At 52.0% G+C, this 19,437-nt stretch overlaps 2 protein-coding genes and 1 long non-coding RNA gene across 5 annotated transcripts in view; all 3 read right to left on the reverse strand.

Moving 5' to 3' along the window:
* Positions 1-8,186, reverse strand: part of FAM222B (family with sequence similarity 222 member B) — a 38,359-nt gene extending 30,173 nt beyond the window's left edge. Inside the window, exon 1 of one of the 2 annotated variants that reach the window (XM_062012361.1) lies at positions 8,107-8,186. The gene's annotated coding sequence lies outside the window, so the exon portion shown is untranslated. The remainder of the gene's footprint in view (positions 1-8,106) is intronic. The other variant, XM_062012360.1, reaches the window with a different exon arrangement.
* A 423-nt stretch (positions 8,187-8,609) lies between these two features.
* ERAL1 (Era like 12S mitochondrial rRNA chaperone 1) lies at positions 8,610-15,767 on the reverse strand. 2 transcript variants are annotated; one of them, XM_062012457.1, is made up of 11 exons: positions 15,442-15,763; positions 15,042-15,203; positions 14,809-14,936; positions 14,642-14,719; positions 13,726-13,772; positions 13,303-13,364; positions 12,763-12,875; positions 11,910-12,299; positions 11,287-11,436; positions 10,465-10,545; positions 8,610-10,137 (listed from the first exon to the last, which is right to left on the reverse strand). In XM_062012457.1, exons 1-11 carry the CDS (start codon positions 15,527-15,529, stop codon positions 10,015-10,017), a joined length of 1,422 nt encoding a protein of 473 aa, XP_061868441.1. In that variant the 5' UTR covers positions 15,530-15,763; the 3' UTR covers positions 8,610-10,014. The 2 variants fall into 2 exon arrangements, with proteins under 2 accessions (XP_061868441.1, XP_061868442.1); XM_062012458.1 differs by lacking the exons at positions 8,610-10,137; positions 10,465-10,545; positions 11,287-11,436 and adding an exon at positions 11,443-11,559 and having other exon boundaries at positions 15,442-15,767.
* A 942-nt stretch (positions 15,768-16,709) lies between these two features.
* On the reverse strand, positions 16,710-17,698 carry LOC133627374 (uncharacterized). Its single transcript, XR_009820119.1, has 2 exons — positions 17,542-17,698; positions 16,710-17,069 (listed from the first exon to the last, which is right to left on the reverse strand). It is a non-coding gene; the product is annotated as an uncharacterized LOC133627374 (long non-coding RNA).
* Between the last annotated feature and the right edge of the window lie 1,739 nt (positions 17,699-19,437).

The following is a 19,437-nucleotide window of genomic DNA, read 5'->3' on the forward strand; positions in this document are numbered from 1 at the left end:
AGCATTCTCCAGAATCAATCAGAAAAATCCAAACAGCTCTATGGGGCACTGGGCTGGGCAGCTGGAAGTACCCCACCAAGATACACAGAGCAGCCAGAGTGGAGTACACCAACCCTGCTGACCTCCACATGTGGCAATTAATTCTGCACACTGAAAAAAAACCCCAAGCTAGTACGATAGTAGCATGAAACTCTATATTACTGATGTACTGAAGATTTGGATTCTGGTACAAACACACAGTGCTTTATACAAATTCATCTGAGCTATGTGTTATCCTTTCAGTGCCATCTGCACAAAACCAGCTTTATCTAAGCATTGGAAACTAAAATAAATCATTTTTTCCTTATCTGTGATCTTGTCAGAGACAGACGCCACAGACCTGAGAGCTGGCTAGTGCAGGCTTGTCTAGTTGGAAATAAAATTATATCCACATCAATATGATTTATTTTTAATAAAAAAATAAATAAGGCAAACCAGACCCTTAATATGGAAATAGTCTCCTCCAGCACCCTCCCAGCCCACTGAAGACATCATATATGGTGTTAAACTGTCAAAACTGGGATTGGCATTGTCATTTCCTCTAATAAGAAATGCCACAATCAAGAGACACATTTTAATTGCCACACACAATGAAGAGTACCTGCTTGTTCTCCACTTGCTGCATTTATTGATCACAAAAGGCAGGACTACCAGGCTTGGTAGGCTATTTTCTGGTACTGTCTGCTTTCTGGCATGTCTGCCCCCACCAGAGGTGAACTCAGCTCCACAACAATCCCAAAGTATTAATGATGAATGTGATGAATCTCTGTTTATCCTGCATGAACCACTGAAAGTTCTTGGTCTGCATTTCTCCAAGCACCTCATCCTGAGCATCTCCCATGTGCCAGGGACCTCACAGTAATTAGCACATTCTGAACACTGGAATCTCAACTAATATAAAAGTTGATCCCCCAAGACAGTGTAGCCCATGAGCTGAAAAGCCTGAGTTGCAGTAGACACCTCATTTCTACGTTTGAAAGTCACCAAAGGCTGGTAAATGATTTATGTCCTCCAAAAGCACTGCCAACAAGGGGAAATCCCTTCCTCTAGTTGAACACATTCTCTGACCGACAGCTGTGGCTAAAGGTTCCTACAGGATCACTGAAAAAGGTTTATTTTCTTATATAGAATAACTTTTAACATCTGAACTCACTGCTGTGAGACTGCAATGGATTTTCTTTGGCAAGTCAAGCTGTTTAAGGCACAGGTTATAAAAACTGAACACAAAACATGTTTAGATCTGACTTTCCTCCACCGACTGCATTTTATCCACTTTCATTGGAAATGTTACATCAGAATAAAATCAGATTTAATTGGCTCTTAAATAACTGAGCAGCCACTTTAATTTTATTTCAATGGCAATAATTCATAAATCAAGCAGCTGAAATTCTAGTGGAGAATGACAAGTAAATAGAGCAGAACACACTGAAGGGGAGTACAAACACCACACGGTGAAAGGTGATTTTTCTTCCAACTTCCTGCGTCGTCATTTTATGGACATGGCAGAACTACAGCCACATAAATACTTGGACCTAAAATCTGTCAGCCAGGATACCACACAGTTTATCACCAGCAGCTGCTTAACAAAGCCCAAGGGCTGAGATGATCCCAGCCCAACTGGAACTGCTAGGAGAATAGTTGAGATTTTCAACCCTGGGTGCAATTTCCCTCACGCACACTAGATGGAAGTATGTAAAATATTAATTCTTGCCTCCCTCAACCTCAATTTAACTGGTTGAAACCTTATGCCATACTGTCACATTTTGAGAAGCCTTTTGTTTTTTGGTTCTTCATGGGCAACTTCACTTCATTGATAACCTGTAAGTAAGAAAACACCCTGAAATATTAAACTAAGCTGTGTTGGAAATGAACACGAAATACAAGAGAATATACATCAGAAACATGAAATACATTTATTCAGGCTAATTTCTAAAGTTTATGCCTTCCAGTTCTAGAGCATTTAAATAAAAGTCACTAATGAGATCCTCCAGAGAAGCCGAAGTCACATTATTTTAAACATTCAGGATATTTTAACCAAATAACAATTCTAAAAATACCACCTTGTCTGTTCCCTGTTTCTATTCATTCGCAAGGTATAAAAGGCTTCAGAAATGCTGTTGCAGTTTTCACTGGGGGGGGAGGGGAAACCACCCCAAATTTCTAGAAAATACTCAGAGAGGTACAGGGAGAAAGAGGAACCTGAAGTCTCACAGAACACGTTAACCATGGATCAGAGTGGCAGAGCAGCAAACCTGAATGGAATTAAACTACACGCAAATCTTCTGGAAACGATCTTAAAAGTGACTTGCTCCAAAACAAGTCGTTTCTAAATTTAAACACTGAAGAGTTCACAGACAGGAACACTAAAAATCAGGCACTGGTGTGACCAGGAAGGCAGCGCTGGAAGCTGTTTCCTTTGCCTGCTCTGGCCTTTTCACAGATCGATTTTCCTCCATGCTCATTCACAGACACTCAGCATAGTTGTGAACAATTTAAAGTCAAAGAATGCACGAGTTACCAGCTCTAGGAACACTCCAGCCCTTCCAGGCAAAGGCTGAGGGCTTTTCTGTAGCTGAAGAAAAACAATTCAGAATCAGAACTGACTGATATGCTGGAAGGGAAGGGCAAGCAAATACCTAACTCTTCCTGTCCACAATGAAGCCGAAGTATGTGACATTCCTCTGGCTTCAAAGGCAAAAATATTAAGAGCAGGAGAGAGCAGAAGTAAGAATGATGAGCAGTGCCGGAGAGAAGAGTAATAAAGTAGGCACGAAGGGCTCCCCTTTCCCAGATGTTAAAAATGTATGCTTTTTCCATTCCAGATTTTAAGAAAGATTAGCAGAGGAGGAAGTTTACTCTGGAGAGTGGAAGCATCCTTGTATTTTAAAAAGCCAGACTCATACAACTCTATTTCCATCCAACAGAATTGAAACTATATATACATACACACATACACACACGTATTGGCCCAAGACAGTAACAGGATGCCATTTTTCAAAGTGTTCTGCATGAAGAAACTGCTCAGAGAGGGGAAGAAAATGAGTGACAAGGCAAGAGCCACAGGAAAGAGCAGGGCTGCGATACACAAGGCCTCTGAATGCAGGCTCCAAGTTTAACAACATGAGGGGAAGAAGAGGGACAGCAGGGTACAGCAAAGGGTACATGAGGGCCAGGAAACAGCAACCCCCCCCCCCCAGTGCTCCACATCGACTTGTGTGATATTTTACCAAGCAAAAACACACATTCTAGTCTTCTTGCCTTCTAGCAGCAAATCATTTTTCTCTGCCAGGAACCCCACACCCACCCTAAGGAAGGAATCACCTGGGAGGATGTGTGTGGTTACCATCTCATCCACGAGGCGCAGGACAGGGAGATCACCCAAGCAGGAGAAGTGGAATCATAGAAAACAACAGGGTGCTAAGATCCACTCCAAATAGCCAAGCATGTAATTTCACCTATTTCCACTTGCTCTCACATCATTCCCAAATTAGAAACAATCAGAATCCTGCTGGAAACAATATACGGCACCTTAATTGGGTTGGCTGTGCTACAGACGTCAGCAACCTATCACTTGGTGGATCCTTTTTTTTTTTGACTTTTGGGTTTTTTTTAAATCCTAAAAATAGCTTCACTTTCATGGTTCACCTTGCCTGCATCACATTACTCCAGACATTGTAAGGAAGGAAAAAGCCTTCTCGCTCATTGCACACCGAAGACGCTACAGAGCCCACTCGCTGGAGGCAGGATCTGTCACTGATTCAGAGTGCTAGTGAAAGGGTTTGTCTCAGATGTGTTGCATTTGCAGGAAACCTGTTTTCTAACACATTTCTTCATGCTATACCCATCACTGCACCTATTCAAAAGCCTGGAGCAGTTCAGTTATCTCTAAATACATCAACACTCAACTGCTCCACGCATTGCAAGCACAATGCTGGCCAGATGATGAGACTTGCTGCACGAGGCTTGCAAACCTCCACTAAAAACCTCTCCCAGCTTTCATCCCAGCATGGCCCAAGTACTGAACCCCCACTATTTCAAACCACAGCCAGAGTGCAGCCAAGCTACATTCTTGTGAAATTATTCCACTGATGAAGTATCACCACTTTCCTCACGAAACCCGGAAACTTGGACTCATCTTCAAACACAGCACAAACAAGCTGAGCAATGGGGATAGGTAAAGTCTACGTAATTCCTCAGCACAATGGGAGGATAATTAGAGCAACAATATACCAAATGCAAAATGAGCAGGGAGGCAAGAAGAGACACCCAGGCAGCACGTACTGAATCAAGGAAAAGGGGTCTAGAGGGTCCATGAAGCAGATCAGCCACAGGCCACAGTCATCATCACTTTTTTTAAGCACTCATTTAAATCAAATTGTTAAAAAGATGGAGATCAGCAGCTGATGAACACCCCAGCTTCTGTCAGCTCCAGGCCAAGCTAAGCCTTTGTATCAGCTTGTAAGCTTAGCTTTTGAGGAAGACAACCCATTGGGAAAAAGATATCTTTGGACAAAGTGAAAAAACAACTTTTCTGGATGCCAGTCAGCACTCTGCCTTTTCAGGAGCTCTGCTCCTCAGCAGCTGAATCAGTATTTGGAAAGCAATTTTTATTTTGGAGAAAGAAGATGAATAGTGTGACAAACTCATTTTAGCATTCATATTCAAACTAGTGATCTGCAGTTAAAGTGCTCAAAGACTGGGAAGATTTTCATATGAGCCACAAAATACAATGAGGAAATGGGACTGTGGCAATATCACACAAGGAATACAAATCTCAAGTATTCACTCAACTTCCCAGTTTGAAAACATTTAAAAAGGCTGAAAATTGGAAACAGTGGGGTGATACACTCCAGTCACATATCGAAAACTGTGAAACCTTTACTCGTCTTCAGGAGTACCTTACCCCAGACAACAGCCTTAGAGGAGACAGCAGGCCCTGGTCATGGTCTACAACACAACAGAGTGACCTGTTACCCAACCATTGGGTGCAGTTATGTCAGTGAACTATATGTTCTTAATTACTTAAAAGTTCACCTTAAATAAATCACCTGTTAAATAAATCAAGCACATCAATGATCTTGGTGGTGTATTGAATGATTCCATAAATCCCAAGATTCCTGGAAGTTACCAAGCATCAGACAAATATAGAATTACTTCACCTCTCATCTCCATAAATCAGGAACTCCCCTCATTGTTCCCTTGGGGAAGATCAGTGAGCCAGCACTATACAGGACACAAAATGTTCCAGCGATGGAGGCTTTGGGGTGAAGGCAGTCACCTCCATCTCCTTCTCCACCCACCTCCCCATGGCAGCCACTAACGAGTCGAGGTCAAAACCAAAGAAGAATAAAGATGAATGGACAAATCAAGGTGAAAAAGTGTTGCAATAGGGAGGAAGCACATGAAATTTCTATCCCATGTGGAGGCATTTCAAGCAAGTGCAGGTGAGGATACCAGCTACGGCTCCTGTACATGGAACAACAGCCTGTGCTTCTGGGAAATGCAGATCCTTCAGTCCTTAACTAAATCCTTACTTTGCCTCTTGATCTGGTGACAGTTCCCAGAAGCCAACGTGGATATAAAAGCTTATCTATCAGAGGACAACTTGAAACAAATACAAATAAGACTTAAACGAAGGCAAATATCCAAGTTCCACAGAACATAAGGGTTCCTTAATTTTACATTTAGAGGGAAAAAAAACAATACTATGTGGACATGCTCTAACATATTTGTTAAATGTTATTAACAGAAATAGCACCCCAGGCTGTGCTCAAGCAGAAGTAGTGTGAATCTGTTTGCAATGGAAAGGGAAAGGAGAATCAAAAATACCATCTTATTAAAGGGTATTTATTTGCTGCTAAGCGCATTATTTATTCAACTGAGAAGTTGACTAAATGACAGAAGGATAACAGCAAGGAAGGTCACTACTTAACAACAGAATCAAAGCTGATCCTTAACAGAATTTAAGCACCTGCCTTTTCTTTTATCTCAGCACAAAATTAGATTATTTTTTTCCTCTTTCCCTTTTTTTTCTGAACACTTCAAAAGCCCTGAAACACAACCACACCGACAGCAAGCACGAAGGAACAGAGAGCATGCCAGCACTTTTCAGCAATCATCTTTCCCTTGTCATCCATTATGTCAGATTTATCTATTTTTGCTTAATTCTTGTTCCAGCGATACACATCCTTCCTCTCTCTAGACTACCAGGCTGGCTGGCCTTGAACTCAATATGGCTTCTTAAAATAGTTGAGAAATACTGAAAATATTGGAAGCCATGCTTGTGAACTGCAGCTTATTCATCAACCCACCTCCTAGCTCCAGCTCGACCTGTGACTCGCCCAAGAAAAGGGTCAAGCTCTGATTTCTCCACCTCTGAAATTCTACCCAACTGCACAGCTTAAATATCATTTAAAAAGCAACTGGCTTTTCTTTTATGGAAGCATTTTTTCCTCAAAGCAGAGATCCTGTATTTATTGCACATCTAACTCTGTTTCCTCTGACTCTTAACTTGCTTTTGATCCAGACCTTCCTCTGATTAAAAACTACCCATTGGCTCGCTTTCTCTTGTCATTGAGGTTTTTTTTTCCCCTCCCCAGAGTTTTCAGACCCTCTGGATTGCCTTTACAGGACATCAAACCCACCTCAACGCTCTCCTCAGGCTCCAGCTGGGAGAGCCTGCTCTCTCCAACCTCTAATATCTGCAATATGCTTCAACAGCATCTTTCCCCACTGCTTTAGGTATTTAAACAAACAGATCCTTAACAAGTTCAAATTCTTTGAGGTGAAAAAAAAAAAGACCTGATGAGAAATACACACGCTGTAAAGAAAAAAGCAACTATCATCAGCATCTTCCCTTACTGCCTACGTAGCACCCATCACAGAATTTTTCTCAGCTGGCTGCTGAATCAGACGAAGTTTCTACAGCACACACAGACTAAATCCCAACGCCCGACACGTCCACAGGATTTATTCAATCACAAAGTCACCACCGTTGCTCCGGCACAAATGACATCACTCGGGAACCCAACCTCATCTCCTGAGAGCGCGCTCTCCTGCAGCTCCCGGTGCAACAAAGAACTGGGTTTGTGCAAGAAAGACCTAAAAGTAGCGTGGCAAAAGAAAAGTTTTTCCCAATGAACTTGATGTTTTCTCGAGGTGGTTAAAGAAAGGAAAATTAAGGGCTGTGGTAAGAAGTGAAGGTAATGAATTATTACTCAGCTAACTAACCTGCATCTGTAATTTTTCCTAAAACTTGTACTGAGTATTAGGGGAGACATCAGGGGGAGGATAAAATGTGTCTGTAAGCCCTCGCAGGTGCAGATCACATAACCAAAAGCATTTTAAGCACTTTTTGCTTGCACGAGTGGACCGAGAACAGCCAAGTCGAGCTCTGCAGTTTCCTTCATGCTTGAAAAATGGTTGGTAGGGAATAAAACCGATTTATTAACGATATCCCTTGTAAAATAAAACACACAAAAAGACACTTTTCCTCGGGAAAGGATGACACAAAGGATTTGCACACATCGCAACCGCAATTCCCCCCCCCCCTTTTTTCTCCCCCTTTCCCTTCCCTGAAGGCATTTCTCTGTCGCGACGGCTGACGTTATGATCGCGATTCCCGCTGTGTATTTGATCTCGAGGGAAAGGTATTTCGAGCTCCAAGCGCCGGGGTTGCTGAGGGGCCTAGGCCTCCTCACAAGGACGAGACGGGAACTCGGGACTAAGCCGAGTGGGGTGGGGGGGCCGGGGCCGCTCCCGGGAGGGGGCTGAGGGATGGGACGCGGAGACGCCAAAGCCGTCCCTGTGTCCCATCCCTCAGCCCCCTCCCGGGAGCGGCCCCGCAACACTGTCGCGACATGAGGCGCGACACGCTGCCTCAGAAAATGGGGGAGGGGACACCGGGGAAGGACAATGCGGGGGGGGGGAGAGGTGGGCCGCGCCGGTCCCGCCACCCTGTGAGGAGGAGGAGGAGGAGGAAGAGGAAGAGGAGGAGGAAGAGGCGTCAGCCACTCACTCCCCCACTCCCCTCCGCTCCCGTTCATCCGTCAGCCCGCCCGTACTTACTCTCGGTGCCCCTGCCCGGGCCTCATGGCGCCGCCGCCGCTGTGCCCGTCCCGGCCCCGCCGCCGCCGCCCGCCGCCGCCCGCCCGCTCGCGCCGTGGTGGCTGCGCCAAGCCGCTCCCGCGCACGCGCGCTGCCGGCCGCGCGCCCCGCCCCGCCCCCCGCACCGCGCACGCGCCGCCTCGGGGCGGGGAACGCCGCGCCGCGCCGCCCCCTGCCGGCGGGAACACGCTGCAACACCCCCCCCACACACACACCACGGCAGCGCCCAGGCCCGGCCCTGCGCCTCCAACCCAGCCCCCGACACAGCCCACAGCCTCCTCCTTGTACCTCCCCCAGCCACCGGCTCGCCTCCCAGCACGCTCGCCCCGCTGTTTCCACCTCAGAAGCCACAGCTCAGGAAGCAGCATGTGGGCAGAAAGGAGGAAAGATGGCAAAGCAGCGGGGTTTGAGCTGGACTAAAACACACAGACCAGGGAGGAGAGAAAGGCACCGAGAACGAGCACTTGTGCTGGGACCTCGTTTTATTGGGAGGGAAGTACAAAAGTCGGGGAGCAGCATTCAGTGGCTCGCAGTGTCCCAACTCCTCACCAACCCCGGGCTGCAGAAGCCCCTGCTCTTCCCACTTCAGGCTCTTCCCCGCTGGGACCAGCCCCTGTGTTTGTGTCTGTGACCATAGTGCAGAAAGTAATGACTCCAAAGTAACCTTGGTGCTTGGAACTCTTCACATGCCTAAGAAAGGCGGGCTGCTGTGGTGCTGCATGCCAAACACACCCTTCTGAAGAAGCAAGGACGTAGAAGACACTGTTAACATCTTCAGCCTAAACCACTCAGCATCCATTCACTAGCCAAACATTCAGATGGGTGGCCAGGCAGGACCCCACTGGGCACCAGAAACAAGATGTGTAGAGGTATAAAGGGCCCTGTTCCCTGCTGTGCTCCCCTCTCTGATTAACACGCTCCAGAAAGCCATTCTCTGCCCTCCCTGCTCCTCTCAGCAGTGGTCAGGGAGAGCACATGCCCCCTATGTTCCCTTTCTTGGTTCTCTAGGAAGCCATTTGGACAAGGCCGTGACCAGACCAAGCTCTCTGGAGGCAGTGCTGTGTGCCAGAAGCAGCAAACTGCTGAGCAAGGTGGAGGAAAAGATGATGGGGAAAGTGAAGGAATGAACATTTTGACAAAGTACCAAAGAAGAGGTTGAGAGCAGCAGCTGGCAGACATTTCAGAGGACGGTGCACATGAGGTTGTGATAAGGGCTTTCAGGCAGGAGTTGGGAAACTCTGGCCTTGAAGTTCCTTCTGTCTCCCTCATTAAAGAGGGTTTCAGCTACAAACCTCTTTGCTCAGGCTGCCTGGAGAAAACTGGCTCGATGCACAGTCACATCCTCACACCCAGGAACTCCCAAGGGGAAGGGAACACAGCCAACAGGAGACATGGGTGGGGGTAACTTCCTCCTCCTCCTCCTGCACAACCACTGCTGCAACAATTCAGCCTTCAGAAGAGATGATACACATGTGCTGACAGTCCTTGACTGCAAAACCCTTTGTCCACCAAAGGAAAGGAGATGCTCCTGAACATCCAGGCAGAAACACTTGACAGGAAGGATGCAGGATGTGGTCCAAAAGAAATGGGTGACAGCTCTAGAAACACAGTACCAGAATCACACCTGCAGCTGGTTCTCCACTGTCTGTCCCCAGATTCCACAAGATCAGGTGCCATACAAAGTCTGGGGGTTTTAGGTCAGTTTGGGCCATTCCCTCCAAGAGTAACATTCTACTTCAGCCCATGACATGGATTCCATCATCCACTTGTTTCTGGATTGAGCAAAGGTGCCAAGATGCCTGCAGAACACAGGACCAGTTTCTCTGCACAACTAGAGAGCTCAAAGGGCTGTTAGAACACAGACAGAGCTCAACTCTTCACTTCCACCTTGAGCTTCAAGCGGACATCACAGAGAAAAACGTTCATCAGGTCCTGGGAGGCCTCCTGAGCAATCCTGCTGATTAACTCTCCTCTTCTTCCAATCAACATTGGCTGTACGAAAACCCAGAGAGAAGATCATCATATTTATCCTTACACTGCTTCACTGCAGGGAGGAATCCTCCAAGAAAGCAACAGCATAACCACAGAAGCCATTAAAGTGGATGCAGCAAGTAGAGAAATCCCAACACCAAACCATGGGCAGCTTCAGAAAGGTGGAAGCTGCAACCAAGGAGCCTGTGACTGCATTTGGGCTCCTGGCTCTTCCCAAGAGATCCCCCAGCTGAGGGAGAAAGGGAGTCAGAGCAGGCATGCATCTGGCTGGACCAAGAAAACCTCCTTTCACACTCTTCAGCATCCCATTTTTCTTCTGTTACTCACCATGTGAGATTTCCTTGAGACCAAGAGGTTCTGCACGATGAGGAGCTCCCCACTCGGTCCTTCTTCCCACATCTCTGTCACCTGCAACAGCCAGAGCACTCTCAGCAAGTATGCAAAGCACCTCAGGAACCACAGCCACTATTCCTCAGACACCAGCACACAAGGACAGCCCCACTTCCCACACCCACCTCACCCCACATCTGGCACATTTCACAACCCCCAACACAGGGATTCTCATCACATAGGCTGGTACTTCTAACCAAACAGCTCCAAGGCAAGTCTGCCCTGGTGAGGCCTCATCTGGAGTCCTGTGTCCAGTTCTGGGCTCCTCAGCTCAAGGGGAACTGCTGGAGAGAGGCCAGTGCAGGGCTACCAAGACGCTAAGGGGATGGAACGTGTGTGAGGAGGAAACGCTGCAGGACCTGGGGCTGTTCAGCATGGAGAACTGAAGGCTGAGGGGAGACCTCAGCAACACTTAGACAAGTACTCAAAGGGTGGGTGTCAGGAGGATGTGGTGACACTATTTTATGTAGTGTCCAGTGATACTACAGGACAAGGGGTGATGGACAGAAGCTGGAACACAAGAAGTTCCACTTAAACACAAGGAGAAGTTCCTTTGGTGCTGAGGGGAGGGAGCCCTGGCCCAGGCTGCCCAGGGAGGGTGTGGAGGCTCCTTCTCAGAAGGTTCCCAAACCCACCTGGACATGTTCCTGTGCTCCCTGAGTGAGGGGAACCTGCTGTAGCAGGGGCTTGGACTGGAGGGACCCTTCCAATCCCCTCCACTCTGGGATTCTGTGGTGTGTGCCTGCACATGCTTCCCACCTGAGTCACGCCGTAGGGCACTTCCTGGGGCAGGTACTCCAGTACCTTCTCCCTGATGATGTTAACACAGATCTCTCGAGGTGACTGGCTGGTCAAGACTCCACTGTGAAACTCCCAAGGGCCTGGCTTGGCTTGCATCAGGAGGTATTGCTGTCAGCACAAAGCACACATGGCACCCATCAGCTATCACATCACACCCTCCGGTTGCCACCCACCCCTTGCAGAGGTGAGGACACTGCCACAGTCCACCATCATGGCAGTGGTTGAGTATCTCTGGCAAGGAAAGCAGAAAGGCAATCTTCCAAAACTCAAATCCTGCCAAAGGTCATATCTCCCTAGAGCTGTCAAGCCCACAGTGGCCCTTGTAGTTGAAAGGGAATGTGTTGGGTGGCTTCATCGTTATGTTTAGGGGGCCACAAACAACAGTTCAGCATGAAAATCTCTAAAGATACAGCACAGACATACTCCACAATGACAGACAACACATCCCCCAGCATCCCAGGCCAGCAATACCAGCTCTGTGACTTCCCCACAGGAGATGACACTCACTATGAAGTGCTGGTATCTCAGGAGAGTAAGAGCACGCCAGCCTCACAGCCAATAGTAGCTCAGACTACAGTTACCTTAAGGGTATCCACCTCCTCCCCATGGAGAGCTGCCAGCATGAAGATCTCCTGGAAGCAGGGCCAGCCTTTCCTATTTTTTAGATCTCTGGGTCCACAGGGCTTTGGCCCTTGTGCTGCTTCTGTGACAGGATTGGACATAGAAGCCCCCACATCACTGGTGCCGGCCACACCACAGTCCTCCTGGCCTCCATCCTCCTGCACATAGTGAGACCCAGGGGCCTTGTTCCCAGGTGGAGGAGCCTGAGCCATTTGAGGAGGAGGCTTTGCTGAAGAACTGGAATTATCCTTAATTGCAGATCTCACTTCCAGTTTCTTTCCATTTAGAACTCCCTCTGTTAACTCAGTTGCTATTTCCAGCAGGAGAAACTTCTTCTTTAGCAGATCCACCTGAAGTGAGAGAGGAAGGTGTCAGCAATTTCTCCTGATTGTGGCTGGCAGTTGGGCCTTAGATCTGAAGGATCCAGAAGGAATCATCCAGGGGAGGCAGGACAAGGCTTCTGCAACAAAACCCCAGTTTTCAGCCCAGAGTCCAAAGCAGAGTGTGTTAGCAGTTCCAGCACAGTTTGTCCAAACACTTGACAGCAGCACCCCTGTCAGCCCTGCTGAGATTCCCATTGTGGTGTCAGCTCCTCTCTCCAGGCTGATTTAAACCCCAGCCTGCAGGACATTGCTTCAAGGAAGCAACATATCTACAGTGATACACACTGAAATATCCTGAAGCAGAGGGGGAAACCAGTGTCCTTTAGCACACCTGGTCCCAGTGACCTGAAAACACATCACTGCTGACACCAGGTGCTGTCTGAAGGCACCATGTACTGCAGAAGGCAGAAAGAAAGTGCTCGTCCTTTACCTTGTTCAGAACCAGGACACTGGGGATGTGGGGAAATTCAGAGAGACACTTCAGCACCTCCTTGCTCAGGCAGTTGCGTGTCCAGTGATCCGACACATCCACCAAAACCAGAACTGCCAGAAAACAGGGAAACATGAGGAACCTGCATTTCCCAAAGTGTTTGTTGTCTGCTTCTCTCCAGCCTGTGGTCACTCCCTCCTGCTGCTGCTTCTCTCTCTTCTACAGGAAGATTGATTTCTACCATTTTTTAATGGATAAAACACTGACATGCCATTTCCATCTGCCACACTGATGGCATCACAGTTCAACATCCAAGCCCAGTGATTAACCCAAGCTGCCTGCCCTCAGCACCAGGCAATTCTTAGCCCCTCCTCAGATCAGTATTTCAAATTCTTTCACTGCCCTTCCCTCCTAGCTGGAGGAGGGAACTCCCAGGACACTCCCAGGACTGCCTCATACCCAGACACCACAGGTACAGGGCTGTAAAGTCCTGGGGCAGATAAAGGGGTTGGCTTCAGCCCAGAGGAGGTGGGGACTCACCTAAATCCGCATGTTTCATGCTGTCCTTCGGGTCTGTCAGCATGGCTTCCTCTAGATTATGTCTGGAAGACATAAACAAATGAGTAAAACCAGACACATTTGATCACAATTGTCTTCTTTGGCCTCAAAGTGTGGGAAAACCAGTGCCTTCCATCATTTCAGCTGGTAGGACACTGCCCTAAGGGCTGGGACATCCCTCACTCCATGCACATGTGCAGCATTCAACACAACAGGAGCTCAGAGGAAGACACAGGCTCCATGTGCTACTGAAACTGCAACAATATAGAACTCAGAGACCAGAATAAGGCTAAAAGCATACAGTCACACCTATTGCATAAATGTTGCACAGTGGAAATCACTCCCTAGTTAAATGAAATCCCAGTGGCCATGACCCCTCCCCTGCTCTCCCCACACCAGTGATACCTTTTGGCTTTCACGCGATTAGTGAGGCCAGGTGTGTCCAGAATGATCTAGAAGGACAAAAGACAGATCTTGTAAGTGGCTAAGCTGAAACTCCTCTTTGTGCAAACAGCACTGACTAAGAGAGGAATCTCCTGAGGTTCAACAAGGGTAAGTGCAGAGTCCTGCACCTGGGGAGGAACAAGCCCCTACACCAGCACAGGCTGGGGGTGACCTGCTGGAGAGCAGCTCTGGGAGAGAGACCTGGCAGTACTGCTTGGTAACAAACTAAACATGAGCAGCAAAGTGCCTTTGTGGGCAAGATGCCAATGGCATCCTGGGGGCATCAGGAAGTGTGGGCACCAGGTTGAGAGAGGGTCTGCTGCCCCTCTGCTCTCCCCTGGTGAGGCCTCATCTGGAGTCCTGTGTCCAGTTCTGGGCTCCCCAGCTCAAGAGGGACAGGGAACTGCTGGAGAGAGGCCAGTGCAGGGACACCAAGATGCTGAGGGGATGGAACATCTTCCTTATAAGGAAAGGCTGCAGGCCCTGAGGCTGTTTAGTCTGGAGGAGACTGAAAGGGTATCTCATTAATATGCACAAATATGTAAATGGTGGGTGTCAGGAGGCTGGGGCAGCACTCATTCCTGCTGTGTCCAGTGACAAGACAAGTGGTAATGCAAAGAAGCTGGAACACAAAACATTCCATTTAAACCTAAGAAAAAGCTATTTTACTGACGAGGTGAGGGAGCCCTTGCACAGGCCTGTGCCCCTGGTCTAGGTGCACCCGCCTTGGCAGAGAATGGACTAATGATGTCTACAAGTCCCTTCCAACCCCTATCATTCTGTGAGTCTATGATCCAAGGGATACAAAGGGGAAAATCCCACACTCTGGGGCTGACACTCCCCATTACCCTGAGCAGGAGTAGGTTTGAAAACTCACCAGCTGTGTGTCTTCATGGGTGACAACACCTCGTGCTTTGCAGCGGGTTGTGTGCACTTTCTTAGAGACAGGGAAAACCTGTAAGAAACAAAACACATCACATGGGCACAATATGTGTAAAAACCCCCATTCAGCAGCCTGAACTCGCTGCTCTGCCCCAGCCTCACCTTTCTGCCCAAGAGCTGATTGGAGAGGGTGGATTTCCCCGCATTGGGTGCTCCAACGATGGCGATTCTTAAGACCTTGGGGTTCTGGGGCTGGTCAGGCTGATACCGTAACAGGCGGGTTTGTTCCTCTGACAGGGCAAAGCAGGAGGCTGGACTTTACCACAGCCCCAGAGCACGTCAGGACTGCCCATCGCAGCGCTGGGACTGGGGTGGGGACACTCGGCACCACTCACCTTTGCTGGTGGCCACGGGCGGCGGGTGCTGGCGCAGGAGGCCGCTGGGTTTCGGGGCGGGGACGCCCAGGAGGCTGCCGAGCGCGGAGCTGCCGCCGAGCGCGGAGCTGCTGCCGCTACAGCGGGCGGAGAGAGCGGCGGCCCGGCCGCCCGGGAGCGGGGCTGGAAGGGAGGCAGCAGCGTGTTCCCAAACCGGCCCCGAACTGTTTGTCCCCTTCCTTCCTCCCGCCCTGCAGAGCCCCGGCAGCGCCACCCCGAGCCCGGGGCCTCCGGACAGGCCCGAAACAGCGGCCTCGGCCCCACGTCCCCGCCACCCGCCTCCCCTCAGAAACGGGCCCCGCCACCCGCCTCCCCTCAGAAGCGGGCCCCGCAGACAGGCCCCGACCCGCGTCCGTCGCACCTGGGCGCAGCAGGAGCGGCCCGACCGCCGCGGCCCTCACAGGCCAGTGCACGGCCCGCGCCGCCGCCGCGGCCATGGGTGCAGCCATGTTGCCCCGCCGCGGGGCATGGCGGGAACGTGAGCGGGGCGGGGCGGGGCTGGCATGGAGCGCCCCCTGTCGGCCGCGCGCGGCACACAGTGACACCCCCACAGACACCCCCACAGACAGCCCGGTGACACCTCCACAGACACAGCCCAGTGACACAGTGACACCCCCACACACAGCCCGGTGACACCCCCACAGACATAGCCCAGTGACACAGTGACACCCCCACACACAGCCCGGTGACACCCCCACAGACACCCCCACACACAGCCCGGTCACACAGTGACACCCCCACAGACACCCCCACACACAGTGACACCCCCACAGACACCCCTGTCACACAGTGACACCCCCACACACAGCCCAGTGACACAGTGACCCCCCTCACACAGTGACCCCCCTCACACAGCCCAGTGACCCCACACACACAGCTCAGTGTTCCCCAGTGCCTCCCTCACAGGCCAGTGCTCCCAGTGCTCTCACCACACAGCCCAGTGAGCCCCAGTGTCCTCTGCAACACCCCCCAGCGTGTGCCAGTGCTCCTTTACAACACCGCCCAGTCCATCCCCGTGCACCCCAGCATGCCCAGTGCTCCCACCACACACCCCACGCATCCAATTACTCCTCCATGCTCCCCAGTGAGCCCCAGTGCTCCCAGTTCCCCTCTCCAATGCAACCCTGTGCATCTTGCTGCTCCTCCTGCAACACACCCCAACACTCCCCAGGTCTCCCCAGTTCCCTCCCCCAGTACACCCCAGTGCCTCTCAGTTCTCCCCAGTGCCTTCTGCAATACACCCCAGCACCCTCCAGTGCCCCTGCACCCCAGTGCCCTGCCCACACCCCTGTGCCCCCCTCCAAACTCTCACTGCACCCCCTGCACCCAAATGCACCCCGAGGTTCCCTGTCCCGCCCTGCACCCCAGTGCACCCCCTGAGCCCTCCCAGTACCCCCAGTACACCCAGTGCACGCCCTGAGCCCTCCCAGTACCCCCAGTACACCCAGTGCACCCCCTGAGCCCTCCCAGTACCCCCAGTACACCCAGTGCACCCCCTGAGCCCTCCCAGTATCCCCAGTACACTCAGTGCATCCCCTGAGCCCTCCGAATACCCCCAGTACACCCAGTGCTGCAGCTCAGCTGAGCCCTGAGCGCTCAGGACACACAGAGAGGAATGAGAGACAGAGCCACAATGCTGTAAATGCCTTTATTGGCCCGTGCCGTGCCGTGCCGTGCCTTGCCGTGCCGTGCCGTGCCGTGCCGTGCCGTGCCGTGCCGTGCCGTGCCGTGCCGTGCCGTGTGCCCAGCCGTCAGCAGAACCGTTACCATTACTAAACTCAGTAATGGTAACGGTTTCCCCGCCGGCCGGGGGTCGCCGTCTGGGTCCGGAGCCTCCCCCCGTGCCGTGTCCCCTCGGAGCCCGGTCGCGGTCCCTCGCGGCAGCCGTGGCGGGGGCAGCCCGCGGGAGTACATCATCTATACTGTAGTGTCTCATAGCCGACTTACAGTATACGATGATATCCTGCCCCAGGCAGCCGAGAGCAGCATCTGCGCGGGGGGGCCACAGCACCGTGACAGCCCAATGCCCCCTGCCCTGGCATCCCCCCCACCCCATCTCTGCCCCGTCCCTGCCCAGTCTTGTTGATCCTGCTGCCTCAGAGCAGGATGGAGGCTCCCCGTGGCCTCCCCACCCCATTAGTACCCTCCTAATTCCTCCTTATCCCCTCCAGTCCCAGCACCCCACAGCAGGAAGAGAGGCTCACAAAAGCCCTCTGACCCCAACACCCCCCCTCAACATCTTTGTCCCCCAGATCCCATTGTCCCAGAAGGGGATGAAGGTTCCCCATGGCCTCCCTGCCCTTGCATCCCTTTAAACCCTTCGTATCCCTCCCAGTCCCACCACCCCAGAGCAGGATGGAGGTTCCCAATAGCCCCCTGACTCCAACATCCCCCTCCCATGTTTCCCCCCCAGTCCCACCACCCTGGAGCAGATCAGCAGCTCCCAGGAGGCGGCACCTACCTATGGGGGTGGCACTGGGGCTTTGCAGGGTGCTGGCTCTGCACCGGCCTTATAAAACCTGCTCTGCCTCATCTGCATATCTCACATCTGCACTGCACAGCTGGACAGGGCCCTTAACCCCTTCATGCCCAGGGGGGCACAGCCCCAGCAGCTCCTTGAAGCTTGGCATGGGGGCATGGGGAGGGGGGTTGCACAAGCCCCTAGTCCTCCTGCTGTGAGCCCTGTGGTCACCACAATGGTCCCCCCATAGAATTGGTGAGATCTCAAACTGGGAGCTACCCATTGTAAAGCAGTTCCCAGTTGCTGGGCAGGGTTTTAGACAGGGGAGGGTGGCAGCTTTATGGGGATGGGGCCTGGGGTGGGTACTGGGGGTCACCCTGCACAGGCACCCCCAGATGAGACATGTGGGGGTGGGTGGCCTCCCAAGAGCTGTGTCCCATGGCCATCCTGTGAGGGGGATGTCCTACAGCAGTGTGTGTCCCCCCCAAAAAAAAAACTGTGTCCCCCCCTAGCCTGCAGGGACACGTCCCCTGGGAGTTCATGTCCCCTACCTGCATGTGCACCCCACATCACGGATATGTGTCCCCCTGGAGGGCTGTAACCCCCAGTGTGTGCCCCCAAAGGAGCTGCTCCCCTGGCCATGTGTGTCCCCAGCAGATCTGTGTCCCCTCATTGCTTGTGACTCCATTCTTACTTGTCCCCTGGCCACACATGTCCCCAAGTGGCTGCAGCCCCTGGCCACCAGTGTCACCTGCCTGTGTGTGACCCCCCTCATCTGTGTGTCCCCAGCCCTGTCTGTGTCCATAGGGCCACATCCTGCACTGACTCCCTGCCAGTGCCTGGTTGTTTGTGTCAGGACCTGCTGGTGTTCCTGGAAGCCGTCTGCAGGGAGCTGATAATTCCCTGCTGGGACCCTGATAAGCAGCAGCATCCAGCTATCAGAGACCCTGCCCTGCCATGCAAGGTGTCCCCAGACCCAGTGTCACCTCTAGGGGACAGGAACAGGGTCAGCATCACCCACAGCCCCCCCAGCCTGGCAGGAGGTGGCTCAGGCTCAAGCCCTGGCACCAGCCTCTCCTCAGGTATGAGGATGCCAGGATTTGGGGGCTGCAAGTCTTTGGCCCTTATTATGTCTGAGGGGGACCCAGAGTGCTCCCCAAACTGTGGCACAGGCACCTCAGCATCTAGAGCAGGGACACAGGCAAAGTGTCCCCAGGTGTCCCCTGAGTCCTTCCACCCTCATGGGGTCATCCCCATCCCAGCCTCACTGCCCACTCAGTAGGCACGGCACCCCTGGGGCAGAGTGAGGCCCTGAGCTTGCCCGCAGAGTGGCACCATGGAGTTGGTGTGGGGACCCCCGTGTGCCACAGCCCTCCCAGCAGCCATGCAGCTGCAGGCCAGCATGTGTGGCTGCAGGTAAGGAGCTGCTGGGGGCTGCTGAGCTGCCCTCACTGGGCATATCTGCAGGGCCACTGTGCTGCTGGGTGTGGGGAATGAGACCCTTTGTCCTGCCTCTGCCCCTGCCCAGCCCAGAGGTGCCACAGAGGGTCAGGCAGGCACAAGGAAATGGCCCTGGGGAGGGCAGTGCAGCAAGGCTCTCCCCTGTGAGCCCCACTGCTGGCTGTCACTGCTCCCACTCACAGGCTGACCCCAAGCACAGGTAGCCCCAGAGCCACCCTGCAGGCCCCCAGCACAGGGAAAGGTGCCTGGGGCTGGGACAGGGCTCTGGTGGCAGGACAAGGGAGATGGTGGAGCATTAGCTGCTGGGACAGACAGAGCCTTCAGCACATGCCAGCCCTGCTCTGAGCCCTGGGGTGCCACTGCCTGGGGTGCCCCACGGCCATCGGCTCCCAGGTTGGCGAGGGGAGTGCAGCTGTGGTTCACTGGCCACCCTTG

Source organism: Colius striatus, chromosome 20 (genome assembly GCF_028858725.1).
Source record: "Colius striatus isolate bColStr4 chromosome 20, bColStr4.1.hap1, whole genome shotgun sequence".
Lineage (NCBI taxonomy): Eukaryota > Metazoa > Chordata > Aves > Coliiformes > Coliidae > Colius > Colius striatus.

Excerpts from the sequence above, each read along its gene's own strand:
- ERAL1 (XM_062012457.1), bottom strand. The coding sequence starts at position 15,529 with ATGGCTGCACCCATGGCCGCGGCGGCGGCGCGGGCCGTGCACTGGCCT. Across the intron at positions 14,720-14,808 it reads ATCAGCTCTTGGGCAGAAAG|GTTTTCCCTGTCTCTAAGAA; the intron begins GTGAGGCTGGGG and ends TGTTTCTTACAG. Across the intron at positions 10,138-10,464 it reads TCTCAAGGAAATCTCACATG|CCAATGTTGATTGGAAGAAG; the intron begins GTGAGTAACAGA and ends GTTTTCGTACAG.